Source organism: Bufo gargarizans, chromosome 2, assembly GCF_014858855.1.
Source record: "Bufo gargarizans isolate SCDJY-AF-19 chromosome 2, ASM1485885v1, whole genome shotgun sequence".
NCBI lineage: Eukaryota > Metazoa > Chordata > Amphibia > Anura > Bufonidae > Bufo > Bufo gargarizans.
Window position 1 is genome coordinate 154272659 of NC_058081.1, and position 27672 is coordinate 154300330.

Here is a 27672-nt window from a genome sequence, read left to right on the forward strand (position 1 = left end):
TATTCAATTTCAATGGGTATCTGCGCTGTTTAAATGATACCTTCTTTCAGCATGCTGCTAAAAATTGGACGGCTGAAAAATCCACTTAGTGGACGTCTAACTCTGTCAAAACCATGTGCATTTTGAAATCCGCATCCAAAATCAGCGTAAAAAAACGCAAATCAGCAAATAATTTTTCTGTCTCTACTTAAATACCATTAGATAGCTGTCAGTCAAACCAGCGATTCTCCTGATTTCCCAAAACACACACATGCACAGCTTGGTCCAGTAGTGGGAAGGCGGGATCCAGGGGGCCCAAGTAAATTCTTGCCCAGGGTCCAAGCAATATTAAAGACGGCCCTGGGCATGATGTGTTGCTTTTTGAGATATTTCAGCCTGCTTCATGTTGCCAACAAGTTCTTTTAATGTGATGTTTTGATTCTACAGGTCTGGCAGTATTTAGGACTGTGGTTAGTGAATATGAACTCAGCTTTCCAATAACTGTGATTAATCACAGTTAGGTCTCATGCACACGACCGTTTTTTTTTTTTTAAAGTCCGCAAAAACGGGGTCCGTAGGTCCGTGATCTGTGACTGTTTCTTCGTCCGTGGGTCTTCCTTGTTTTGTGGAGGATCCACGGACATGAAAAATGAAAAAAAAATCTAAGTCAAGTTTGCCATTGAAATGATAGGAAAAAACGGACACGGATCACGGACACGGATGCGGATGCGGATGATAATCTTGTGTGCATCCGTGATTTTTCACGGACCCATTGACTTGAATAGGTCCGTGAACCGTTGGCCGTGAAAAAAATAGGACAGGTCATATTTTTTTCATGGCCAGGAAACACGGATCACAGATGCGGCTGCCAAACGGTGCATTTTCCGAAAAAGTCAATGGGTCAGCGAAAAAAAAACTGAAAATGGCACAACGGCCACGGATGCACACAACGGTCGTGTGCATGAGGCCTTAATTCATGGTGGAGGGATAATTATTTTTTCACACAAGTCCAGGTTGTTTGAGATCGCTTTTTTGTCTACTTTCACACTAGCGGCAGGGGACTCTGGCAAGCTGTATGTCTGCATGCAGTACTTTTAGTCCAGCCGCCTCTAAGCGTGCGCTGCCATGCTGCCGCCATAACTCCTCCCCCGCCCCCATTATTGGGGACGGAGCGGCAGTCCGGGGTCACGCGTAAACTAGCGGCACAGTTCACCCGCTGGAATAGCCTGACGGAGTCCCCTACCGCTAGTGTGAAACTAGTTATAATAAAGGAAAGAATTTAAAAAATGCTTTTCATATTTACTCAGGTTATCTGATATTCAAATTTGTTAATAATCTGAAACATTTAAGACAAATGTGCAAAATCTGTAAGGGGCAAATAGTTTTTCACAGCACTGTATATATACAGGGTGGGCCATTTATATGGATACACCTTAATAAAATGGGAATGGTTGGTAATATTAACTTCCTGTTTGTGGCACATTAGTATATGTGAGGGGGGGAAACTTTTCAAGATGGGTGGTGACCATGGCGGCCATTTTGAATCCAACTATTGTTTTTTCAATAGGAAGAGGGTCATGTGACACCTCAAACTTATTGTAAATTTTACAAGAAAAATAATGGTGTGCTTGGTTTTAACGTAACTGTATTCTTTCATGAGTTATTTACAAGTTTCTGACCACTTATAAAATGTGTTCAGCATATGCTGTGAAGCAGGGGCGTAGCTAGAAATGACTGGGCCCCATAGCAAAAAAAAATTATGGGCCCCCCCCCCGTCCCGAATCTCCCACATACCTCTCAGACTTTGCAGCCACATCCGCAGCTCCTCATGCACTTGCGATGGTTACGCGTAGGACTGAGCACAGACAGTTGGTCACTGGCAACGCATTTGTGTCAGTGTAGGAAATGTATGAATCTAAGTGTGGGTTCACACCTGAGTGTACTCTGTATGCACTTTTTTCAGGCGTTTTTATCGTGCGTTTACAGACGCGCGAGGAAACAAACAAATGCCCATTGTCGCGCGTTCCCGCTAAGTCTATGTGCGGGAACGTGCAACAATACGCCCCAAAGAAGCTCCTGTACTTCTTGGGGCGTAGGGCTTTTTACAGTGCGTTCGTACGCGCTGTAAAACGCTCAGGTGAGAACCATTCCCATAGGGAATCATTGGTTTTTGCCTGTTGAGCGTTTTACAGCGCGTAGGAACGCGCTGTAAAACGCTCAGGTGTGAACCCAGCCTAAATGTCTGTGTATTAAAGAAGATTGTTAAATTGTACAGGGGTCTGTAACACAGGAAGGTGAAAGTACATATCGTGGGGTGTGTATGTGTATGAGACAGAAGGTAGGGATGTGTATCTTGTGTAGTTTAGGTATTTAGGGAGAGTAAGGGGTATATATCTAGTGCTGATACATGTGTAGGTGAAGAGTGGCTCTGTATCAGCACTAGATATATACCCCTTACTCTCCCTAATACCCAAACTACACAAGAGACATATCCCTACCTTCTGTCTAATACACATACACACCCCACAATATGTACTTTCACCTTCCTGTGTTACAGACCCCTCAGATAGGATTCGGTGGCTGTGTCTTTGCCAAAATCCCACTAACCATTACCACAAATGCAGCTGTGCCTGCCAGGCTTGAGCAGGTATATGTGTGAATATGGACTAGGGAAGATGCTGAGATCCGGCGGTAGCTCACTGTAAGGTACAGCCGGATCTCAGCATCTTCCCTATTCACACATATACCTGCTCAAGCCTGGCAGGCGCAGCTGCATTTGTGGTAATGGTTAGTGGGATTTTGGCAAAGACACAGCCACCTAATCCTACCTGAGGGGTCTGTAATACTTGTCCACTCTAGTCTCCAGTTACAGTACTCCACGTCTGACTCCATTCACTGACTGACTGACGCTGCCGCCTGCTGCTTCGGTTGGACACACATCGCAACAGGGACGGACTCAGTCCCACTCCCCAGCCAGCCCTCACCTCAGCCACTTGAACCGAACGACACGGTGAAGCCGTACCGTACTGCGCGCGCCGCCAAGCCACCCAGCCACCCACACTCCAGCTTCCTTGTACATGCCACTTCCGCCTCCTACACTTCCGGCAAACCACAGCCCATACTGCCTCTCTGCCTCCGGCTCCTAGTCCGACCGCCCCCTATCACAGCGCCACGCCCGGGCCCGGCCCACTCGCCACATGGTTTTATATTATTATTTTTTCATCCTCAGTCGGCGGCGGGGGCCCAGTGGCGTAGGGCCCCATAGCCATTGCTATGGCGATCCCTACGCCACTGGGCGCATGGGTGCTTGCCCTGTAAGAGCCCAGGGAGCTGTTCATACCCTGAGGACTAGGGGAGAGGCCTAGCTAACAGCAGGTTGCAGCATGCGAGGAGAGACAAAACAGAATTGTGGTGGCCTGATCCAATGCAAGGAAGCTGAGGAAGATCGACGGGTCCAGGTCAACAGAGGAAGAGCAGATGGGCAAATGTAGGGTTGACTGTCTGAGTGACTGGAGCAGTGTCGGCCATGGTCCACCATTATAATAGTCAAATTTCACAAATCTGGTGCCCACTCACTTTTAAAAGTGACATAAAAACAAAGTTTTGACCCAAATTTATTTTTTTTACTTCATTTTTGTTAACATTATACTGTTTAGTGAGTAGAAAGCTGTATTATGAAAAGCAACATGATCTATCCATGGGGGAGGGGGGGGGGGGGTGACATATCTTTCATTTGATGGATCAAAATGAGGAAAACGCTTGCATTTAAATGTAGTAATGATCCAGAACAAGACGGATTTTGTTAACGATTGGTAATTATTTAAGTTGAGATCTGTTGAGTGAAAACAAGAAAGCGCGCAGTCTAGGTTAATGTGGTTATTTGGTGCATGATCTTCTGATGTGGTTTCAGCCACTGCTGTTTGTCGATGCAGCACAGTGATGTTCTATCTAGCTAAGGTCAGACACACTTTGCAAGAATTCATTCACTGTTGCATGCTGCTGTGCTACTGTTTCTGCCATTCCTGAGTCTGCAGCAAGAGGGGAGATGAGAGGGGGCTTTACGGCGGCACATCTGTATTATAAAGTACTGTAGAGGCTAGAGGGCCCGGCGGCCGGCCAGAGGCTATTCAAAACTCACCTCGCGCCGCCAGCCACCGCACGTCTGCAGGACCACACAGTCACTGCCGTCTGCTGCTTCGTTCTGAGTGTCTGACTGGGAGGGAGCCGGAGATGCGCGCAAACCACGCCTCCGGGCGGCTCCTCCTCACTCAGTCCTCACCTCACTCAATGTCTGCTTCCTTGGCCGCCCCCTCTGACAGTCACGTGAGCTGCCTACTGCGCTGCGCCGTGCGCACTGCCCCCGGGCCCCGGCACTATTAGATCACAATTTGAATAGGAGGCGGTGGGGGGGCCGTGGGCCCCCCTGGCTCAGGGGCCCGGTCGCAATTGCGACCGCTGCGACCCCTGTAGCTACGCCACTGCTGTGAAGATACGAGATGTGCAGCACCTGAAACTACGGATACTGGAAGCCTGTGCTAGCATTTCTCCTGTGGTGTTGCTATCAGTGTGTGAAGAGTGGGAGAAGAGGGTTGCATTGACAATCCAACACAATGGGCAGCACATTGAACACATTTTATAAGTGGTCAGAAACTCGTAAATAACTCATGAAAGAATAAAGTTACGTTAAAACCAAGCACACCATTGCTTTTCTTGTGAAATTCCCAATAAGTTTGATGTGTCACATGACCCTCTTCCTATTGAAAAAAAAAAAAAAGTTGGATTCAAAATGGCTGCCATGGTCACCACCCATCTTGAAAAGTTTCCTTCCTCACATATACTAATGTGCCACAAACAGGAAGTTAATATCACCAACCATTCCCATTTTGTTAAGGTGTATCCATATAAATGGCCCACCCTGTAGTTTGTATTCATTTAAATTTCTGCTCATTCTGGGCTTTCAAGTCCAGGAGGTGGTCCTACCAGTGACTGACAGCCTTCCCTCTATGACTGTGTATACATAGATAGCTGTCAATCACTGATAGGACCGTCTCCTTGACTTCAATGTCCAGAATGAGCAGGAATAAAAAAAAATCTATCAAATACAAGTTATACTGAATCATTTTCCACCAACATATAGATCAATCCTTTCAGCTCCTCCTGATCTTTAATCTGCGGCCTGTAGATTACACTGCTTTTTCCTGGTGACAGGATCTCTTTAACTGTTGATATTAAGCCAATGTTTGCTAACCAAGATTGTGGAAAAGGACATTGGCTTTCAATTTTACTGTGGTGTTGAGGCAGTTATAGAACTTCTCCAGTAGCTCCCAATTTATATTAATTATGATGAGAAACATGAGTGGGTGTTCCTCTTTTATACTCAAATTTGTCATGCACCAGTACTAATACACCCCTATACGATTTTACATTTTATGTAAAAATGTCATAAATCAGGTTTCCCTTTGCAAGAATCTACAGACAAGAAAAATGTACAGTTGCTAAGATTAAAGAGGACCTTTCAAGGTGTTTATTTTTTCTAGATAAATACATTTACTTGCCGGGTACCCCCGATGATGCTGCCACCATGCCTGTTTTTATTTTTATATCGCGCCTGCACCCCGCTGCGCCCCCTGCAGTTTTCCCGCTCAGTATGTTAATAATGAGCATCGATACAGGGAGAAGGAGACGTCAGGGTTTATCAATGGGCATCTCCTTCTCCCTGGCTGTGCCGTGATCCAATCACAGCGGAAAACGCTACAGTCAGGGAGAAAAAAAAAAAATCACCTTCTCCCTAGATGTGAAGCTCTCTGCTGTGATTGGATCGCGGCACAGCCAGGGAGAACGAGACGCCCATTGAGAAACCCTGGCGTCTCATCCTCCCTGTACCGATGCTCATTATTAACATACTGAGCGGGAAAACTACAGGGGGGGGGCGCAGCGGGGTGCAGGAGCGATATATAAAAAAAGACTGGCAGGGTGGCAGCATCATCGGGGGTACCCGGCAAGTAAATGTATTTATCTAGAATAAATAAAAACTATCGAAGGTCCTCTTTAAGCAACGCACATGAAAAATGGTGGGTGTTCTATGAAAGAAAGCTACAGGAATTCTATTCTCTGCATAAATAAAGCAGTTTAGTCATCAAACAAAAAAAGAATTCAATTTGTAATGTACACTTTTTTCCCAATTGTGCACAATTATTCAGTTCTCTGAATGCAGCCGTAAATGTAAACATTGCGGGAGAGAGTTATAAAGACTGTCATTTTAAACCAGTATTTGAAATCTCCTATGCTTCCGGAGGATGCAACTAATTCGTGACAAGGTGCAGGCCTCATCATAAATGAGGCACATCCTTCGGTTGTCCATGCACCAGAATGAAAGCACAAATGAAGATAAATGTGGTGGATCTGCTGGCCTTGCCCACTCTCCGCCATCCCCATGCTTTTCATACAGTGGTGAGGGTGGTGCAGAAACATCACTTGCAACAACATTCTTTGAACATGGCATTTAAAAAGTCGTAAACACAAGGTGTGTACATTTTTGTATGCCATAAATGAGGCACAAAGAGATGATATATTTCCCCCTGGATGTTTTCTTTCTAGTTGCCATAGCTACATCCAGACACAATTTAAATGTGCATCAATTAAAAATACTATTAAAACAATTTATCCATATAGGGGAAAAATTTATAAGATCCATGGTTCGTCGTACTAAACAAAATACATAAATTGTGTCCCAAAGTTACAAGATACAGTACATACACTGAGTGTCCGATAAAAATAGTGTTTATAATATAGGGCAAGTAGAGTTGTTGTGATACCAAATTTTTTATTCGGTTTCGATACCATGAAAAAGTATTGCGATACTCGATACCATTCGATACCACGCGAAAAAAATAAACCAAAAAAGCCACGTGCATTCCGCACGTAATGTAATATGTTTATTATTTATATATTTTATATGTGAAATTGGGAAAAGGGGGTGATTTATACTTCATATTTTGGGGGGGGGGGGGGGGTTAGACTTTTCTTTTTTTTTTACACTTTTTATTTAATAACTATTTCCCCCCTTAGGGGCTAGAACCTGGGATCTTTCATCTCTTGTCCTATTCAGCCTGATAGAGCTCTATCAGGGTGAATAGGACTTCACACTGTCCCTGCTGCTCTGTGCTTTGTGCACACAGCATCAGGGATGTTACCATGGCAACCAGGGCTTCTGTAGCGTCCTGGCTGCCATGGTAACCGATCGGAGCCCCAGGCTTACACAGCTTGGGCTCTGATCAGAAGCTGCCACTGCACCACCAATGAGGGGGAGGGGAGAGGACCCTGTGGCCACTGCCACCAATGATTTTAATACTGGGGGGTTGAGAGGGGCCGGCGCACTGTGCCACCAATGATTTTAATGGGATGGGGGGTTGAGGGGGAGGGGGCACACTGCACCACCAATGATAATTACCCCTTTATACAGGAGGCGGGTACTGGCAGATCAGCGGCAGTTAACTCCTTAGGTGCCGCACCTGAGGGGTTAACTGCCTCTGATCGCAGCTCCCTGTCAGGGGCAGGGTGCCGACAATGCGATTCTGCTACCGGCACCTGCCTCATGTATTGTGTGTTAAAGACTGACTATATGGGACTCCAGACTTTCACTATCAGGGCACACAGAGCAGCGTCCAGCGATGTCTCAGCACTCACCATTAGTCCTGGGCGCCGCTCCATTCGCCCGCAGTGCCCCATTACTGTCTCCTCTCCTGCTCCACATGCTGCTGATTACATCAGATTCACTAGGGGGCGTTCCTTCTCCCTGGCTGTAGCGCTGTCCAATCGCAGCGCAGGGAGAAGTAACGCCCACTAGTAAAGCTGATGTCTCCTCCCATCGCTCCGATAGTAATCAGCAGCATGTGGAGCAGGAGAGGAGACAGTAATGGGGCACTGCGGGCGAACGGAGCGGCGCCCAGGAATAATGGTGAGTGCTGGGACATCGCTGGGCGCCGCTCTGTGTGGGAAATGGGAATAGTCCTATCATTGGTGGCGCAGTGCGCCCGCCCCTCCTCCGCCCCTCTCTTCTCATTGGTGGGGCAGTGTGCCCGCCCCTCCTCCGCCCCTCTCTTCTCATTAGTGGCAGCGGCAGCAGCACAGGGGGGAGGGAGGAGGACAGCTTCCTTCTCCCCGTGCTGCTGAGAGAACATGAGCGCGCTCATGTTCAAAGATACTAGGTTGCGCAGAAGCGCAGCCCAGTATCGAAAAAACTGAAATCCCGGTATCGTATCGATGCCGGGACAAAAGGATCGATTGGGTATCGAAATTTCGATACCCGCAACAACCCTAAGGGCAAGTACTGTAAATACCCCTAATTAGTGCAGGTGTGTTATACATAATCACCACATTAAAAACTCACAATCAGCTGATGTTCAGTGCAGAGCCGGCATCATGATCCCGGCTGCGTCCCTGTTCAGTCTCTGCGCATGCGCGAGAAATTCAAATCGCACGATACTACGTGCATAGAGAGACTGACCAAAAACCACAACAAAGATGGCCAGGTCTGTCCCCCGGTCGGTGTGCGCATGTCCATGTGCTATATTAAGAAATCCACATGTTGAAATATAGGTCTGGACCACTGTATACCCAGGACCCCCACAAAAGAACAAATGTGGGAATCCAGGACCCAGTGTCCTGTCAACCTAATCACTGGTCACACTAACACCCTAACGTGTGCATATTGAGCAGGACTGGCGTCCAGCGGCAGCGATTGTTCGTATTAGCGAACCAATCACTGTCAAGCTGAGGAGGTGGTGATGTCGCAAGGGGCCTCCCTGCGAACTGTCGCCCACTCCAATGGATCACCCCTCCCCCCCCCCAAAAAAAAAAAAAAGGCACAGGGTGTGAATACCAGAACTGGATAAGTGGGAAATAAAATAAGCATTAACATTTTATAGGGAAAACCGTATAGATATAATATATGGGTAGGTTCTGAACTGTCATGGACCATGCTCCACATCTGCACCGGAGCTGCAGTCGGGCTGTCATGCGCGTGGATGAGGTCAAAAGGAACTGTGGGTAGCCACCTGGATCAGTGATATTCCCTTCACAACACAGAGCATCAGTCTTGACCATGGTCCATATATAGATCTAAAAACAAAGGAAGAATTTTTTACAAAAAATCCAAAATCTAATAACTTGATTGTTATGTACACATGTGCACTCAACCCACAATAGATGGTGAAGACCCATGCGTGACACGAGAGAGACAACACTAATCGACCCTAAAGTCGACATTCAACCCATTGGGCTTCAAGGTTTTTAGAGTGAAGATCCAGAATAGCTCTCGCTTTTTAAGGAGGGCTTGTCTTTCCCCCCTTAGCCTTCCCAATTCTATCTGTTCCAATATACGGAACCTTAGATCTTTCTGTGTGTGTCCTGCCTCTTTAAAGTGTTTAGACACCGGTAGGTCCATCTTTTCTTTTCTGATGGAGTACCGGTGTTGATTTAACCATGTCTTCACGTCCCACGTGGTCTCCCCAACATACCACTTCCCACAGGGACATGTCAACTGGTAGACCACGTAGGACGAATCACACGTCAAATATTGGGTAATTTTGACCATTTTGTTAGTAGCCGGATTAAGGAACGTGTTCCCTTTCATCATGAGGCTGCAGTTAATACAGTGATAACAAGGGTAGCAGCCAGTCCGCATGGAGCCACACATTGCTCTCACACTGGTCTTGGCACTATCCACATCAGATTTCACCAATTTATCCCCCAAATTGTGTCCTCTACGATAGGAGAATAAAGGAGGTGTATCAAACTCCTCGACCTGAGGAAAACTATTCCCTATCATCCTCCAATGTTTCTGAATGACAGCTGTGATTTGCGGACTGTCAGCGGAAAACTGGGAGATGAAGGGAATACAGGGTTTTTTGGGGACCAATTTAGTAACTGGTTGTAGTAACTTTGTTATGCACTCGCCGAATGCCATCTCTGATCATTTTTTTGGGGTATCCACGAGTGACAAATCTCTGACCCATTTCTGTGAATCTTGTATCTCTGGTGTGTCCATCCTTCACGATCCTCTGGACCCGGAGGAACTGACTGAAGGGTAATGACCGAATCATGGGGCGGGGATGATGACTGTCATAATGCAGCAGCGTATTTTTATCCGTAGGCTTCACAAACAGGTCAGTCCTCAACCCCCGTCCCATTATCTGGACCTCCGTATCAAGGAACTGTAACCTCTCAGTTGAGTGGACCACAGTGAATTTGACTGTTGGATCGACTTAGTTGAGAAATGCGTGGAACGCAAGGAGGCCCAACGTGTCGCCCGTCCACACCAGGAAGATATCGTCGATATAGCGCCACCACCCCAGAACATGTCTGAAGTGGTGGCTGCCATATATGGACGACTCCTCAAGGTGGACCATATAGATGTTAGCATAAGTGGGCGCCACGTTGGACCCCATCGCTGTCCCACGCATCTGCACATAAAAGTCATCCTGGAACAGAAAATAGTTTTTAGTTAAAACAAATCTCAACAATGTTAGCATGAAAGTTTGGCAAACCTCAGTATAATCAGATGTTTTAAGGCATGTTTCCACCGCCTGGAGGCCCAGCTCATGGTCAATCGACGTGTATAAACTACACACGTCGAATGATACCAGAGCAGCGCCCACAGGTATGTCAAGGTCACCTATCTTGGATAAAAAATCACCTGTGTCTCTAATGAAAGACTTCGCAGAGATGCATATTGGTGCAACATTTTATCCAGGAAAATAGCCACATTACAGAATAGTGACCCCCTCCCGGAGACGATTGGATTGTGGTGGGGTTGTGGTTATGGACACTAGTGAGTACATCCAGGAGATCTATGATCAACTAAATGACGCACAGGTGTATAAGCGGGTCACACAGGATCCTAAATTTAGTTTACTTAGAGAACTACGTGATATTCTGAACCAAGCCCTGGAGGCGGGTATCATTGATGATAAACTCTTTTCATATCTATACTGTGACAAACCGTGTACGCCCATTTTATACACCTTGCCCAAAATCCACAAAAGCTTGGTGTCCCCCCCCCCCCCCGGACGTCCAATCGTCTCCGGGAGGGGGTCACTATTCTGTAATGTGACTATTTTCCTGGATAAAATGTTGCGCCAATATGCCATCTCTGCGAAGTCTTTCAGAGATTTTTTATCCAAAATAGGTGACCTTGACATACCTGTGGACACTGCTATGGTATCATTCGACGTGTGTATGACACGTCAATTGACCATGAGCTGGGCCTCCAGGCGGTGGAAACATGCCTTAAAACATCTGATTATACTGAGGTTTGCCAAACTTTCATGCTAACATTGTTGAGATTTGTTTTAACTATAAAAACTATTTTCTGTTCCAGGACGACTTTTATGTGCAGATGCGTGGGACAGCGATGGGGTTGAACGTGGCGCCCACTTATGCTAACATCTATATGGTTATTTCACACTAAGAAGATAAGTAGGTAGACGTTCCTTATTACTAATAAATTCACAGCCTGATGAACGTTTAAAAATGAACAAAACAACCTTTTATTGTAGTCCGTTTAAAAGGGGGCAAAAGACTATATGTCACAACTGTGACCATCAGGCACCAGTTTCACAGCGGTACAGAGGACGGTCATAAATAAATCCTCTGGACAGGTGAGAGACTGGGCTAAAAAATTACTTGCTAGCTGGTGGTAGCTAATATGCAAGTCCAGATTTGGAGCACGGATTCGCTGTAAATGGACGCTAGTGTACTAGTAGTACTGAGAGATGTGTTTAATTACAGGTGCGGTTGCGCCACTTAGGTCATCGGTCGCATAATACTACACACACTTGATCGCACTGTCACTACATAGAAGGGTCTCAAAGGACATGTTCACATTACCATGTAGTGCAGTGATATGATCAGTTTTTGTGTGCCGCTGCGGCCAGTATATACGTTACAACCCTGCACCTGAAGCCAGTAAATCGAGGCTAAACACAATCACTCATAGCCAGTATATTTTGGCTCCATTCATGCGTCACATACACACTCTCAGGCTTCAGGATCTATTATTGCATCAGGTGCACCCTGCCTAGAGAGCCGTGCTCCAACAGATAGCAGCAGCTCTACGCGTTTCAACGCGACATGTAACTGTCACGTATCTTCAGGAGCTAATATGCCTTTAGCAGGACGAGATTGCCACACTGTAGCGTGTTATGGCTACGGCGTTGTAATGGCCGCGCGCGGCCAGACACACGCCGACGTCATATGGCCGAAGCCCCGCCTATCGAGAGGGGTGTGCGGTTCCTGAACCAATCAGAGCTAGGGGGCGGACTAATTAGTTCCGTCCTCTGACCGGAGGAAGCCGTTCTGATGCTTACCCCTCTCGGCAAGTATAGCGCACTCGCGCAATTTATTGGGGAAATATAATTGCGGCCCATATATTGTCTGATGATAGAGACGTTTCCAGCAATCGAGACCCACAAAGCATAGCGGTCTCTGAAGTAGCTAATGCCGATCACCGTCTGAGCTGTATACCACCAGCGGGGAAGGGCAAATACCACACAATCCAGGCTATAGCCTTGTTACTGACCTCAAAATCAAAACAAACAAATCAACCATAGCCAAATGATGTGCGTTATGATATACAACCATGCACAAACATAAATGCACTGAAAAATGAAAAAATGAAAAAAAGTAATAAGTAAATAATGCCATGGAGCAATACAGTAACAGCAAACATGCAACTCAAAAACTGGGATACAGCACATCCTCCCAGATTATAGTGTGGCTGATACATCAAATAAAGCTGGCAAATGATATGGCCTCATTAAGCCCCTGTGGTTGAACCGTCTGCAACTTATAAGTCCACATTGCTTCTTTGCGTAGGAGGGGTATATCAATATCACCTCCACGAACAGATGTTTTCACTTGATCAATTCCCTGTATTTTCAACACATCAGGGTTACCGTCATGCATCTCACATACATGACGTGCCACTGATGTGTCGCGCTTGTTCCGGATATCAGACATATGTTCTCCAAATCTACGTCTCATTTCACGTTTGGTTTTACCAACGTATTGTGAGCCGCAACGACAACTAATCAGATACACAATACCTATAGACGTACATCTAATAAATGAGAGTATTTTGTATCTTTTTCCCGTTGTATTACTGGTAAAAAATCCGCCTTTCAAGATATACTTGCAAATAATACATGAACCGCAAGGGAAATTACCTTTTAGAGTATTTTTCAACCAGGTCTCAGGCTGCGGTTGTGTATATAGGCTGTGTACCAGGCGGTCACGTAAGTTAGAGCTGCGTCTATACGTAATTGAAGGATAATCCGGAACAAGCTCACCAATATCTGGGTCTGATTGCAATATGGACCAATGGTTCTGTAAAATGTCGCGGACGTTTTTATGGGCTTTATCGAACGTTGCGACAATTCTGGGTGTAGGGTCATCACAATTTCTAGGTTTTGGAACTAAGAGCCGTGTACGGTCTGTACTCATAGAGTGATGGAACGCATTCTTTAGAGTATATTCTGGGTACCCCCGATTCATAAATCGGACTCTTAGGTCAGAAGCGACGGCTCTAAAGTCCCCCAGCTCTGAACAGTTCCTCCTGGCCCTCAGGTACTGACCTTTCGGGATACCTCTTTTGAGGGCCAGTGGATGACCACTTTCCCAATGCAGGAGATTATTAGTCGATGTTTTCTTCCTGAATAGGTTCGTAGTGATCTTCCTGTCAGTGCCAATGGTAATCATTAGATCCAAAAATGCAATCTGTTGTTCTTGTACCTCGAACGTGAAAAACAGACCCATCTGGTTCACATTTAGTGTTGCCACAAATGCCATAAAATGCTCTCGTGTCCCTTTCCACAGTATCAGCACATCATCGATGTACCTGATCCACAGTTGCACATTTGATGTGTATTGCTCCATGGCATCACCAAACACAACCTCCTTCTCCCACCAGCCCAGGTACAAGTTAGCAAACGTCGGGGCACAAGGACTGCCCATAGCGACGCCCCTGAGCTGGTGGTAGATGTGTTGGTCAAAAAGAAAGACGTTGCGGGTGAGAACAAATTCCAGCAGTTGTATCAGGAATGCATTGTGTCGGCGACAGTGTTCACCTCTCTGCTGGATGAAGGCCTCGACAGCTCTACACCCAGATTCATGGGGTATAGAGCTGTACAAGGCCTCAACATCCAGACTAGTCAGAAGAACGCCCTCCTCACACTGAATGCCCTCCAAACGTTGTAGTACGTCCATCGTATCACGGGCATAGGACGGCAATGAGGCAACAAAGGGACGCAAAATTCTGTCCACATACGTGCTCACATTAGCAGTGAGACTGCCTATGCCCGAGACGATGGGTCTGCCTTTCAGCACCGGTCCAGTTTTGTGCAATTTGGGCAGACTGTAGAACGTTGCTACAACCGGAGATTTAGGAAGCAGATATTCCAATTCATTTTTGCTAATTAATCTGTCCTCAAGGGCTTGATTCAGTAGGGTTGCAAGCTCCTGCCTAAAAATAGCGGTGGGATTAGTTGAGAGACGTTTATAGGTTTTAGTATCCTCAAGTAAACGGAGACACATGGAACGATAGTCCACCTGCTCCATCACGACAATATTGCCTCCTTTGTCGGAGGGCTTGATGACAATAGACGTGTCTCTCTCCAGTTCCTCCAAGGACTGTCTCTCACTAGAAGTCAGGTTGTCCTTACCCATGGGTATATCCTCTAGTTTTTGGAGGTCTCGTATAACCACATGTAGGAAGGTATCAATAGGGGTGCTGTCGCTCACCGGAGGGAAAATTTTAGATGAATTCCTTAGATCCGTAAATGGACCATCCCCTATCCTTCTTTCTCCCTCTTCTGATAAACCCACCAAAAGCTGGACATCCTGAAGATCTTCTACCTCAATACCTAACTCCTGACATCTTCTCCTGTCATGAATTTTAAAAAACTTTTTCCATTTAAGTCTCCGTGCAAAAAGCTGCAGGTCTTTAACCCAATTAAATAGGTTGAACTTTTGTAAGGGCACAAAAGAGAGGCCTCTCTTGAGAAGCCCCATTTCAGTGGTGGAAAGTGCGCGTTTGGACAGATTAATGACTTGTAGTTCATCTACTTGGGGGCGTCGGGGATTTTCTTGTGGCGCAATAGGTAGTCGGACATCGGTGGGAAATCTAAAAAACCTCCCCTAGAACCTCTCCCAGATCTACCTCCCTGTTGTGAGCCGCGCGCTCTACGACCTCCTCGTCTATATCCCCCTCGTCCCCTGGCAGATCCATTACTCTGTTCAGCATCCGTGTCACATTCAGAAGACGATGCTTCAGTGTCCATCTCTGATGCGACCGGACGTCTAGGTCCAAAATCGAATATACGACCCTCCCTGAAGTCACTAATATCTCTGTTAAACAGAATATGTTTTCTCTCCTTGATCTGAGAGGTGAACCGCTCAATATTCTGTTGTAACAGGGATTCCTTCTTAGTGAAGTCAGTGTGATCACTAAATTTCTGGGCCTGTGTAACAGCCTCTTTAAGTTGGACCTCACTATCAGACAGATGCTTACGCTCTTCCTCCAATAATAGCCTCATCAAGCGAAGGGAGCCCGCAATCGACTCCTGCTCCCATCTCTTGAGAAACTCTGGAGAACGCAGTCTTGTGACTGGGAGGATTGTATTTCTCAAACCCCTTGGCACTATATTGTTCTTCAAGTAAGTGTCAAGTGATTGCACTTCCCACCAACATTTAATGTAATTTTTGTAAACCCTGTTTAAGTTCTTAAAAGAGGCAGTAACACTAGTTTGAATTGATTGTGTGGGTAGCTCTTTTTCAGAGAACACCTCTTTGGGGTCTCCTAGCCAGCAATCCGAACTCAGATCGTTTGACAAAAAACCTGCCATTTCCCAGACCAGTACTATTCAAAACTATTTCACACTAAGAAGATAAGTAGGTAGACGTTCCTTATTACTAATAAATTCACAGCCTGATGAATGTTTAAAAATGAACAAAACAACCTTTTATTGTAGTCCGTTATAAGTTGCAGACGGTTCAACCACAGGGGCTTAATGAGGCCATATCATTTGCCAGCTTTATTTGATGTATCAGCCACACTATAATCTGGGAGGATGTGCTGTATCCCAGTTTTTGAGTTGCATGTTTGCTGTTACTGTATTGCTCCATGGCATTATTTACTTATTACTTTTTTTCATTTTTTCATTTTTCAGTGCATTTATGTTTGTGCATGGTTGTATATCATAACGCACATCATTTGGCTATGGTTGATTTGTTTGTTTTGATTTTGAGGTCAGTAACAAGGCTATAGCCTGGATTGTGTGGTATTTGCCCTTCCCCGCTGGTGGTATACAGCTCAGACGGTGATCGGCATTAGCTACTTCAGAGACCGCTATGCTTTGTGGGTCTCGATTGCTGGAAACGTCTCTGTATCATCAGACAATATATGGGCCGCAATTATATTTCCCCAATAAATTGCGCGAGTGCGCTATACTTGCCGAGAGGGGTAAGCATCAGAACGGCTTCCTCCGGTCAGAGGACGGAACTAATTAGTCCGCCCCCTAGCTCTGATTGGTTCAGGAACCGCACACCCCTCTCGATAGGCGGGGCTTCGGCCATATGACGTCGGCGTGTGTCTGGCCGCGCGCGGCCATTACAACGCCGTAGCCATAACACGCTACAGTGTGGCAATCTCGTCCTGCTAAAGGCATATTAGCTCCTGAAGATACGTGACAGTTACATGTCACGTTGAAACGCGTAGAGCTGCTGCTATCTGTTGGAGCACGGCTCTCTAGGCAGGGTGCACCTGATGCAATAATAGATCCTGAAGCCTGAGAGTGTGTATGTGACGCATGAATGGAGCCAAAATATACTGGCTATGAGTGATTGTGTTTAGCCTCGATTTACTGGCTTCAGGTGCAGGGTTGTAACGTATATACTGGCCGCAGCGGCACACAAAAACTGATCATATCACTGCACTACATGGTAATGTGAACATGTCCTTTGAGACCCTTCTATGTAGTGACAGTGCGATCAAGTGTGTGTAGTATTATGCGACCGATGACCTAAGTGGCGCAACCGCACCTGTAATTAAACACATCTCTCAGTACTACTAGTACACTAGCGTCCATTTACAGCGAATCCGTGCTCCAAATCTGGACTTGCATATTAGCTACCACCAGCTAGCAAGTAATTTTTTAGCCCAGTCTCTCACCTGTCCAGAGGATTTATTTATGACCGTCCTCTGTACCGCTGTGAAACTGGTGCCTGATGGTCACAGTTGTGACATATAGTCTTTTGCCCCCTTTTAAACGGACTACAATAAAAGGTTGTTTTGTTCATTTTTAAACGTTCATCAGGCTGTGAATTTAACATCTATATGGCCCACCTTGGGGAGTCGTCCATATATGGCAGCCACCACTTCAGACATGTTCTGGGGTGGTGGCGCTATATCGACGATATCTTCTTGGTGTGGACTGGCGACACGTTGGGCCTCCTCGCGTTCCACGCATTTCTCAACTAAGTCGATCCAACAGTCAAATTCACTGTGGTCCACTCAACTGAGAGGTTACAGTTCCTTGATACGGAGGTCCGGATCATGGGACGGGGGTTGAGGACTGACCTGTTTGTGAAGCCTACGGATAAAAATACGCTGCTGCATTATGACAGTCATCATCCCCGCCCCATGATTCGGTCATTACCCTTCAGTCAGTTCCTCCAGGTCCAGAGGATCGTGAAGGATGGACACACCAGAGATGCAAGATTCACAGAAATGGGTCCGACATTTGCCACTCGTGGATACCCAAAAAAATTGATCAGAGATAGCATTCGGCGAGTGCATAACAAAGATACTACAACCAATTCTAAATTGGTCCCCAAAAAACCCCGTATTCCCTTCATCTCCCAGTTTTCCTCTGACAGTCCGCAAATCGCGGCTGTCATTCGGAAACATTGGAGGATGATAGGGAATAGTTTTCCTCAGGTCGAGGAGTTTGATACACCTCCTTTATTCTCCTATCGTAGAGGACGCAATTTGGGGGATAAATTGGTGAAATCTGATGTGGGTAGTGCCAAGACCAGTTTGAGAGCAATGTGTGGCTCCATGCGGACTGGCTGCTACCCTTGTTATCACTGTATTAACTGCAACCTCATGATGAAAGGGAACACGTTCCTAAATCCGGCTACTAACAAAATGGTCAAAATTACCCAATATTTGACGTGTGATTCGTCCTACGTGGTCTACCAGTTGACATGTCCCTGTGGGAAGTGTAATGTTGGGGAGACCATGTGGGGCGTGAAGACACGGTTAAATCAACACCGGTACTCCATCAGAAAAGAAAAGATGGATCTACCGGTGTCTAAACACTTTAAAGAGGCAGGACACACACAGAAAGATGTAAGGTTCCGTATATTGGAACAGATAGAATTGGAAAGGCGAGGGGGGGATAGACAAGCCCTCCTTAAAAAGCGAGAGCTATTCTGGATCTTCACTCCAAAAACCTTGAAGCCCAATGGGTTGAATGTCGACTTTAGGGTCGATTAGTGTTGTCTCTCTTGTGTCACGCATGGGTCTTCATCCTCTATTGTGGGTTGAGTGCACATGTGTACATAACAATCAAGTTTTATTCAATTTTGGATTTTATGTAAAAAATTCTTCCTTTGTTTTTAGATCTATATATCGACCATGGTCAAGACTGATGCTCTGTGTTGTGAAGGGAATATCACTGATCCAGGTGGCTACCCACAGTTCCTTTTGACCTCATCCACGCGCATGATGGCCCGACTGCAGCTCCGGTGCAGATGTGGAGCATGGTCCATGACAGTTCGGAACCTACTCATATATTATATCTATACGGTTTTCCCTATAAAATGTTAATGCTTATTTTATTTCCCACTTATCCAGTTCTGGTATTCACACCCTGTGCCTTTTTTTTTTGGGGGGGGGGTGATCCATTGGAGTGGGCGACGGTTCGCAGGGAGGCCCCTTGCGACGTCATTACCTCCTCAGCTTGACAGTGATTGGTTCGCTGATACGAACAATCGCTGCCGCTGGACCACAGTCCTGCTCAATATGCGCACGTTAGGGTGTTAGTGTGACCAGTGATTAGGTTGACAGGACACTGGGTCCTAGATTCCCACATTTGTTCTTTTGTGGGGGTCCTGGGTATACAGTGGTCCAGACCTATATTTCAACATATGGATTTCTTAATATAGCTTATGTACCTGTTGACATCCGATCATGTGATCTGTATCACGTGACCATTGATGGGAGGCCGATACTTGCACATGGACATGCGCACACCGACCGGGGGACAGACCTGCCCATCTCTGTTGTGGTTTTTGGTCAGTCTCTCTGCGCACGTAGTATCACGCGATTTGAATTTCTCGCGCATGCGCAGAGACTGAACAGGGTCGCTGCCGGGATCATGATGCCGGCGCTGCACTGAACATCAGCTGATTGTAAGTTTTTAATGTGGTGATTATGTATAACACACCTGCACTAATTAGGGGTATTTACAGTACTTGCCCTATATTATAAACACTATGTATTTTTATCGGACACTCAGTGTATGTACTGTATCTTGTAACTTTGGGACACAATTTATGTATTTTGTTTAGTACGACGAACCATGGATCTTATGAATTCTTCCCCTGTATGGATAAATTGTTTTAATTGTATTTTTAATTGATGCACATTTAAATTGCATGCTTGTAACACATGTGCACATAGCTTGAGAAAGACAGCAACAAGCTGTTGAAACGTCGCTGCTGACTCACGTTTTCCGTTGAAATCCGTGGTGTGCTGCTGGCCTTCTTTCATCTTTACATTGCATTGGACCTAGGTGCCGGTTCACACTGGCCTGATTTGCACCCGCAACTTACAGTGTGCTGCATCCTAATTTTTTTCAAAGCATACATCCAGACACACACACACATTTTTACTGGTTTTACATTTATTTAAACTATAGTTCAGTAGAATAATCTAAACAATTGTCATCCTACAAATCTACCTCATTGTAATGGTATATAACCTATAAATATCAGTGTAAAAAAAAACAATGTAACTTTAATGCCTCTTAACAATTATACACAATATGGGGCTAAGTAAGAAGTATCAAGAAAAGAAAAGAGTCAGGGAGCATACAAAAGAATCACAATAAACCGTATAAAAAATATACAAAGACATTTTATTGATTAAAATGTTTAAAGGTCTAGACTCTATACACAGAAACAACTAACAAAGTGGAGCGCCCATGATAAGGTTGCACACACGGTAAGGAGCACCTGGAAGAAAAAACCACTATACTATCTCAATAGTTACCAATGTCAGGAAAATGCCTTGACAAAGAGAACATAAGATGCTCAAAAATTTAAGCACTATCCAAAATATGGATTTTATAAGTATTACCCACAAAGGGCATAAACAGGTGAGGTGTCCAGCAAGGGGATTCACAGACTACATCCTTCCCTACGTGTATCAATGGAACTACCGGCATCGTGAGTAGGCAGTATCCTCGACCTGATCTGCGACCATGCCAAATGTCTGTGTCAGATATTATTGCAAGTTGACTTGACGTGGTGTTCTTCTACAGAGTGTTCTTCCACATGACAAAGCTATTACCATCCTGTGTACCTGAGAGAGGTGACTGAATATGGCATGCAACCTACATGGAGCAAAACACTTGGTTTGGAAAACTTTGGTTTACATTCTCGGAAAAAGTGTAATTAGCTAGTTAGCTGTAAAGTAATATTTAGTTTACTTATATATCTATACACATTTTTGTACATGAATTTGGGAAAAAGTTGGGTCATTCAATTTACCTAAAGGCTTCCATGTATTTTAGATGTAGCGTGATAATGCTTTTGGGTATCACAGTTTGGCATTCTTGGTTGTCACTTTTTTGCTTCATGTAATATATCTCAGGGACAGATACTTAGTAGTAGCAAGTTAATAGTAGGTTCACTCAGAACTGAAAGATATACTATTACTTACAGGACTTTCTCTTTAAACAGCTTTTTTTTATATGTCTTATGTCTTTTTCATACCAAACATAACTAACATGATAACATTGGATTATATATGATTTAATAGTGTGTATATAGTCAGTATCTTCAGTTTGTTAAAAGCTTAAGGTGCTAAATAATGCCTACATCTTTCTGTGATGTGGTGCTACAGAAAATTGTAAAATTCCATGCATGCTTCTAGATGCCTATCCCCAGTAAATGACAGCATAAAAAAGTGCATTAGAAAACATATTAGAACCGCCACAGACTAATATAATCCTGCGACTTTCCTTTAAAGACTATGGTTTGCTTAACCACCCTTCCAATTATGACGTGATAGGAAAAAAAGTATATTTGAAAATGTGCATCCATTTAAGATGTATGCAGACTCGCGTGAGAGATTTCCATAGCTCACACACTCTTGTAAATCACCATTGAACAGTAGTAACCCAAAGTATGAAGCACAAACACGTCTGTTTTCAATTACATTGTGAAAGCTCTGCCAATGATTGTGACTGATTCCTAGACCACCCTTTGGTAAAACAATTCTGTGCTGGCCAGATTACCTTAAAAAACTTTATGGTTCTCTCAGCTCGGCACGTTATATATTGGCAAAGGGAATGGTTCTTTAACAGCAACCAGAAGATCAGAAAATCTTTTGTAATCTTTATACAACAGCATACTCAAGATATCCAAATTAAGTGGCTGGCCTTGATTAAAAGAAAGAAAATCTGTGTGTTAAAGTAAAAGGCCGGTGATTCCCAATCTTGATGAAATGTGTTTTCAGGGGAAACTAGTGCTGAGGGCGGGCAGTGTCCTAGGGGACACACGGAAATTAAAACACAGTGTAGCATGTTCTAATTATTTTTTTGCATTATTCTCACTGTAGTGTACAGAACAGGGCGTGCTGCATTAGTAAATGTGCATGCCGCATTACTTAGAGATGTTAATAGTTAACATATTTCCCAAGCGCTCAAAAGAGAACACACACACACAGGTCATTTATGGGATTTACTGTGTATACTTGTACATGTAGAGGAGTTAGATCGTTCTAGCAACTACACTAAATTAACTATTATAAAATGTTTGTTTTAATATGCTGTTCTCATATGTATGAGCAATGTCTTGTGGTTATCTGTTTACCATATGTAGAGCAGTTTGTGACTAATAGCTACATTTATTTATTCCACAGATTTTAATATGACCAAGATTCGAAAGGACTGAAAAGTAGGCATTTACGGTACATGTTTGTGACACATACCAAAAATGTTGCCAAAAATTAAGCAATTTCTGATTTTGTTGCATTAATATGCTGTTTGAGCTACTTAATGTGACATGATTTTCCTGCTACTTCTGAACTTTTAGAGGAAATTCATAAGCAATTATAGTGTAGCTATGCGATCCTTGCGAGTAATTTTTTTTATCAATGATGGATGTCTGTCTACCTTGTCGAAGAGCTCTTCTGGCTCATAATAGGGACTTACTATCTCCTAAATTCCGTACTATGGTTTTCAAACTATATAGGTAGTGATGAGCGGCAAAAGCTATATTCGGATTCGCGATATTTAACAAATATTTAGTAGAATATTCTTCATATATTCGCGAATTTCGAGAATTCGAGATTATATCGAACAATGTAGAAATCGCGTAATGCGAATTCGTAATGCGAAATACAGGTATGAGTTACTTTGGCTACATTTTTCAAGCTGGTATAAGTTTCCTGAGACTGGAGAAAATGGTTGGCACGGCAGAACATTAGAATAGCTTTATAGACAGATAGAGTCAAGTGCTCCAATATATTCGTGATTGCGCTAATCGGCAGTGATTAGAATATATTTTTTTATGTGCAATTTCACATTTTAGCAGGTCTGACTACAGATTACTGATTGGTGCACTAAGTATTGTTGTGAACTTGACATTGCTTCCTTCTCAATGGCCCACAAGCAAGAAGCAGAGAGGAATCATGTGTTCAGATGGAAAAAAAAATTGAATATTCGATATAACTAATATATAGCACTATATTCTAAATATTAGCAAATTCTCAAAGTGCCGATATTCGCGATAAAAATTCGCTATTTGAATATTCGTGCTCAACACTATATATGGGACCTATGCAAAACTGATTTTGATCAATTTTACAATTATGTGAAAAATTAAACTGCTTGGCAGCATTGTCAGCCCACCGGGCATGTTCCATATCTAAAAGAGACAAGTTACAAACATGGAAAACAGAATGAATTAAATGGAAAGGCAAGAGGGAAAAAGGGAGGAGAATTAAGAGGGGAAAAAACATAAGAGAAAGTAAAAGTCACTAACAAAAATGTAAAAATTGTTTTAGGAAAGAGAAAGTAGAGTAAGGGTCCATTCACACGTCCGCAAAATGGATCCGCATCCGTTCCGCAATTTTGCGGAACGGGTGCAGACCCATTCATTTTCAATGGGGCCGGAATGTGCTGTCCGCATCCACATTTGTGGATCCGCACTTCCGCATCCGTGCTTCCGTTTCTGCAAAAAAATAGAACATGTCCTATTCTTGTCCGCAATTGCGGACAAGAACAGGCATATTCTATTAGTGCTGGCAATGTGCGGTCCGCAAAATGCGGAACGCACATTGCCGCTTTCCGTTTTTTGCGGATCCGTGGCTCCGTGTATCCGCAAAACACATTGCGGACGTGTGAATGGAGCCTTATGTGTGACATGTGCTAGCAAATTGAGGGTCACACTTTTGTACACAATCCAAACCCTCTTTGAGAAAATGTGCAAATGTAAACATTATCCTTCCAATTAATTAATCTATTCATCTTCAAAAATAGAAATAAATCTTGCTTTATTACATCTTATTACAGCAATTATATAAATAATACATGGTCGTAGTAAGATGATACAATTAAGGAACACTCTATACTCTTGTTATAATTTCTTATCTGTTTATGTAATATAAAACATCAGAATCTTTTACTTACCATCTTGAGTGTTTTGACTTAAGACTGTGGCACAAAGATCTTCTAAGCTTATTCCCAAAGTCTCACATATTTCTTCCCGTGTATATGGCTCAGGATGTAGGACCTTCTCAACAACACCCAACATATCTTCTACAGTAACCGCAAGTCTGTTCTGGAGATCTCCTAGTTTCATCATGCTTTTCCAGTCCAGCCCTTTGGATTTTGCTAGAATCTATAATATAAAAACATCAAAACATTTTTCTAAATGAAGTCTGCGGTAAATGTAGTCATGGAAAAAGAAAAAAATCAACATAAGATCCACATTATAATGAATAATTGTACAGTCTCTTCCATAAATCATACTAACAATATATTACAATTTCCTTACTACAGTCAAAATACTACATGAAACATTATTGTAAAACTTTACATAAGTGATTACTTATTGTACAATATTTTTATATAATAAATGGGAATTCTGTTGTTTTCCTTTTCCTTGATAGCTTTAGCTAAATGCACTCCAAATTGACCATGGAAGTTAAACAAACTGTCGAATTATTAGCTATAGAGGACCTATCCAGAGGATAGATTGATAATATGAGACCGATATGAGTAAACTGTGAAACACTAGATCAGGATGCAAAACATGACAGCTCACCCCTGTATTGAGAATTTCTGATAACCTTAAGCTCATCTAGGAAATCACAGGGTAGAAATTTAAAAAGAAGGCCAGCTAATGATAAACCATCATAGTGTAGGAAGAAGTCTACCATGTTTAAAACTTGTGTGTAATGCCTAAATGATCTTTCCCTGAAAGAATGTCCTCAGAACGTTCCTAGAAAATTCACCTAGTGTAAGTAAAAATGTATGGCCAGTTTAAACAACTGTTGGTCAATATGGATTAAAATATGTATGACTTGTCAGCGTTGGCATAATGATTGTTTACCAGATGAACGGTTGTACAACCATCTTCTATCTAGCATGTATTGCCACAGTAGAATTCCTAATAATCTTTTAATTTATCAAAAATAGTCTTCTAGAAATGATTATTTAAAGAGGACCGGTCACCTCTCCTGACATGCCTGTTTTAATAGCTACATGCATACATACATAACAATTCTGGTGCATCTATTCTTTTGTCTGCATGTTGTGCCATTCCTGTGTTTTTTTTTATTTTTTATAAATTCTTTATTTTCAAATTAACACAAAGTGCAATGAAACAGCAAGAGAATGTGTCATTACAGAGGATCTTGAACAAAGTAATCCATCAACAAAACGCAGTTTTGGCGAAACAGACAGTTCAGCTTCATAACAATGCGTATGCTAAAGGAGTCTCCTCGCAATTAAGTTACAACGTTTAAGTGGTAAGCTCTGTTACTTAAAGTGGCTTGTGGGAGAGATATAAAGAGAAGGAAAAAAAGGGGGTGGGGACTAATGTTGTGGTAGACAGACATCCTGCTCCTGCAGTGTACAGCTCATGAGGAAACAGAATGGGGAAGGGACCCCAAGTTACAGAACGGTGGCCCTGTTCTTCCACGGTTGCCAAACTATTGAAAACTTATGTGTTCTAGAGATCCAACCAGATAGTTCCTCATACTGGCAGATCAGATCTACTTTCCTAATGCACTCCTGTACCGAGGGAGGGTTCGTGTCCAGCCAGTGTAGCGGATTCAGTGATCTAGCAATTGCAAATAGATGCATGGTCAGATCCCTTTTAGACGGTGTCAATGTTTTATTGGGTCTTGCTAGGACTATCATATCCAAGAGACCCTGATCTCCCGACTTGTGAGTTTACGTATAAAGCCCTGAATCTCATCCCAAAAGAGGCGAATCTCTGGACAGTCCCACCATATACGAGATAACGATCCCACTCCAACCCCACACCTCCAGCAGTTTGGAGACGGCAGTAATAACCTCTTGTATAAAAAACTCAGGAGTTTTGTACCATCGGGATAATAGTTTATAGTGACCTTCCTGTATGCATATACACAATGAAAAACCATGGGAGGTGGACAGTATTCTCTTCAACTCATTATCTGACAGTGATATGTCTAGCTTCTTCTCCCACTCTCTCAAACAGCAAGGTCTGTCTATCTCACCCCGGCTCCTCAGAAGCGCATAGAGAGCTGAAATTTTCCTGTGCTTCAGGATTGGGGAAGCAATTATTTTTTCGAAGAGGGACAACGAGGTTCCTACTACATATTTTTTTAACGCACCTTAGCAAATCGAGGTAAAGTGGGCTTGACATAAGGCTAAGGAAGCCAAGTGTCTAAGACGTGGAGGGAGAGATTCCTGAGGTGGGAATTGGTGATTATGAAAGAACTCCTTTAAAGGAGTCTCGGAAAAGCAATCCCAGAGTTTTTGGTAGGTATCACGTGGAGATCCCATGAGAACCGAGAGGATTTTGGGAAAGATGTATGCTTTCAGCACATTTTTCTGAATGTCATACTTCTTTAGGAGTTCCCTAACTTTCTCCATCAAGGGGATATAGTTCTTCTTGTAGAGGTCCCAAAGGTCACCTGGTATCTGGGTACCCAAGTATGTCAACGGGCCTTTCGACAGTGAAAAGGGGGGGGGGGGGCATTAGTTTCCTTAGCCCCTCTCTAGGTAGTGTGACATTCAGCAGTTCTGACTTAGTGGTGTTAACCTTAAAGTCAGATATGGCACCAAAGGCCTCCAGTTTATTGTGGAGAGCTAGCGTCCCTTCTTCAGGATTGGTGATCAGAAACAGGAGATCGTCAGCAAACGCTGTACACTTAAGATCTCGCTCTCCATAATGCACCCCGTGAATTGACGGGTCCTGGCGAGTAGATTGGATTAATGTCTCTGCCACCAAAATAAAGAGGGATGGAGAGAGGGCCCGTTTAATTTGTCTCGTGCCATTGGTCATCTCAAAAGTGGGCGATAAGGACCCATTTATTCGTAATTTGGCATGTGGTTGGTCATATTGCAAGGAAATTGCTTTAATAAATGTTTCAGGAATGTTAAATTTACAAAGTGTGGATCTCATAAAAGCCCAGTTCACTCTGTCGAAGGCTTTTTCCTTGCCCTCCTTGAGGATAAGTATGATTCAAGCGTTTGTCTATGGAAAGGGTCGCCTTTCATCAATCTGTTACATACTATCGTGAGGTGGGGGAGTAATTCTGTTTGGAATTTTTTATAGTTTATTAGCGGGTAAACGTCAGGACCCGGACTCTTCCCCTATGCAAAGCTGTGAATGGTAGATTGCACTTCTTCCTGTGTTATTGGTCTAGTCAGATGATGACCCATCTCTTTTGAGAGCCGAGGAAGGTTCAGTGACTCCAGGAACCGAGTCAAGTCAGTTCTGTTGTGATGTCCTGAGTCCTTTCCAGCCCCATTTAGATTATAGAGCTCTGAATAGTACTCTTGAAAAGCTTTAGCAATTGCTGGGGTGTTTGTTTTAATGGAACCATGATTTTAGTTATGAAGGTTGTCTGTTTGGCTTTTTTCAGCAATGAAGTCATCATCTTAGAACCTTTATTCCCATGAGCGTAAATTAGAGTAGAGAAGATGTTTTGCTGCATTCTGGGAGAGGAGCTTTTTCAGTTCCAGTCTCAAAGATGTTAGGTCGGCTCGCACTCTCAAGGAGGCGGATCTTTTGTGAAGTCTTTCCATTGTTGCTATTTCTGCCAGTAGGGAGTCAATGGCTTTATGCTTCTCTTTTTCCACTTTAGTGCCTAATGCAATGAAGCTCCCCCTTACCACCGCCTTG

At 43.8% G+C, this 27672-nt stretch overlaps 1 protein-coding gene across 1 annotated transcript in view; it reads right to left on the reverse strand.

Moving 5' to 3' along the window:
* Positions 1–27672, reverse strand: part of GALK2 (galactokinase 2) — a 260803-nt gene that overhangs the window by 36576 nt on the left and 196555 nt on the right. The window contains exon 8 of the mRNA XM_044279616.1: positions 23961–24171. Coding sequence (XP_044135551.1) covers positions 23961–24171 — 211 coding nt within the window. The remainder of the gene's footprint in view (positions 1–23960; positions 24172–27672) is intronic.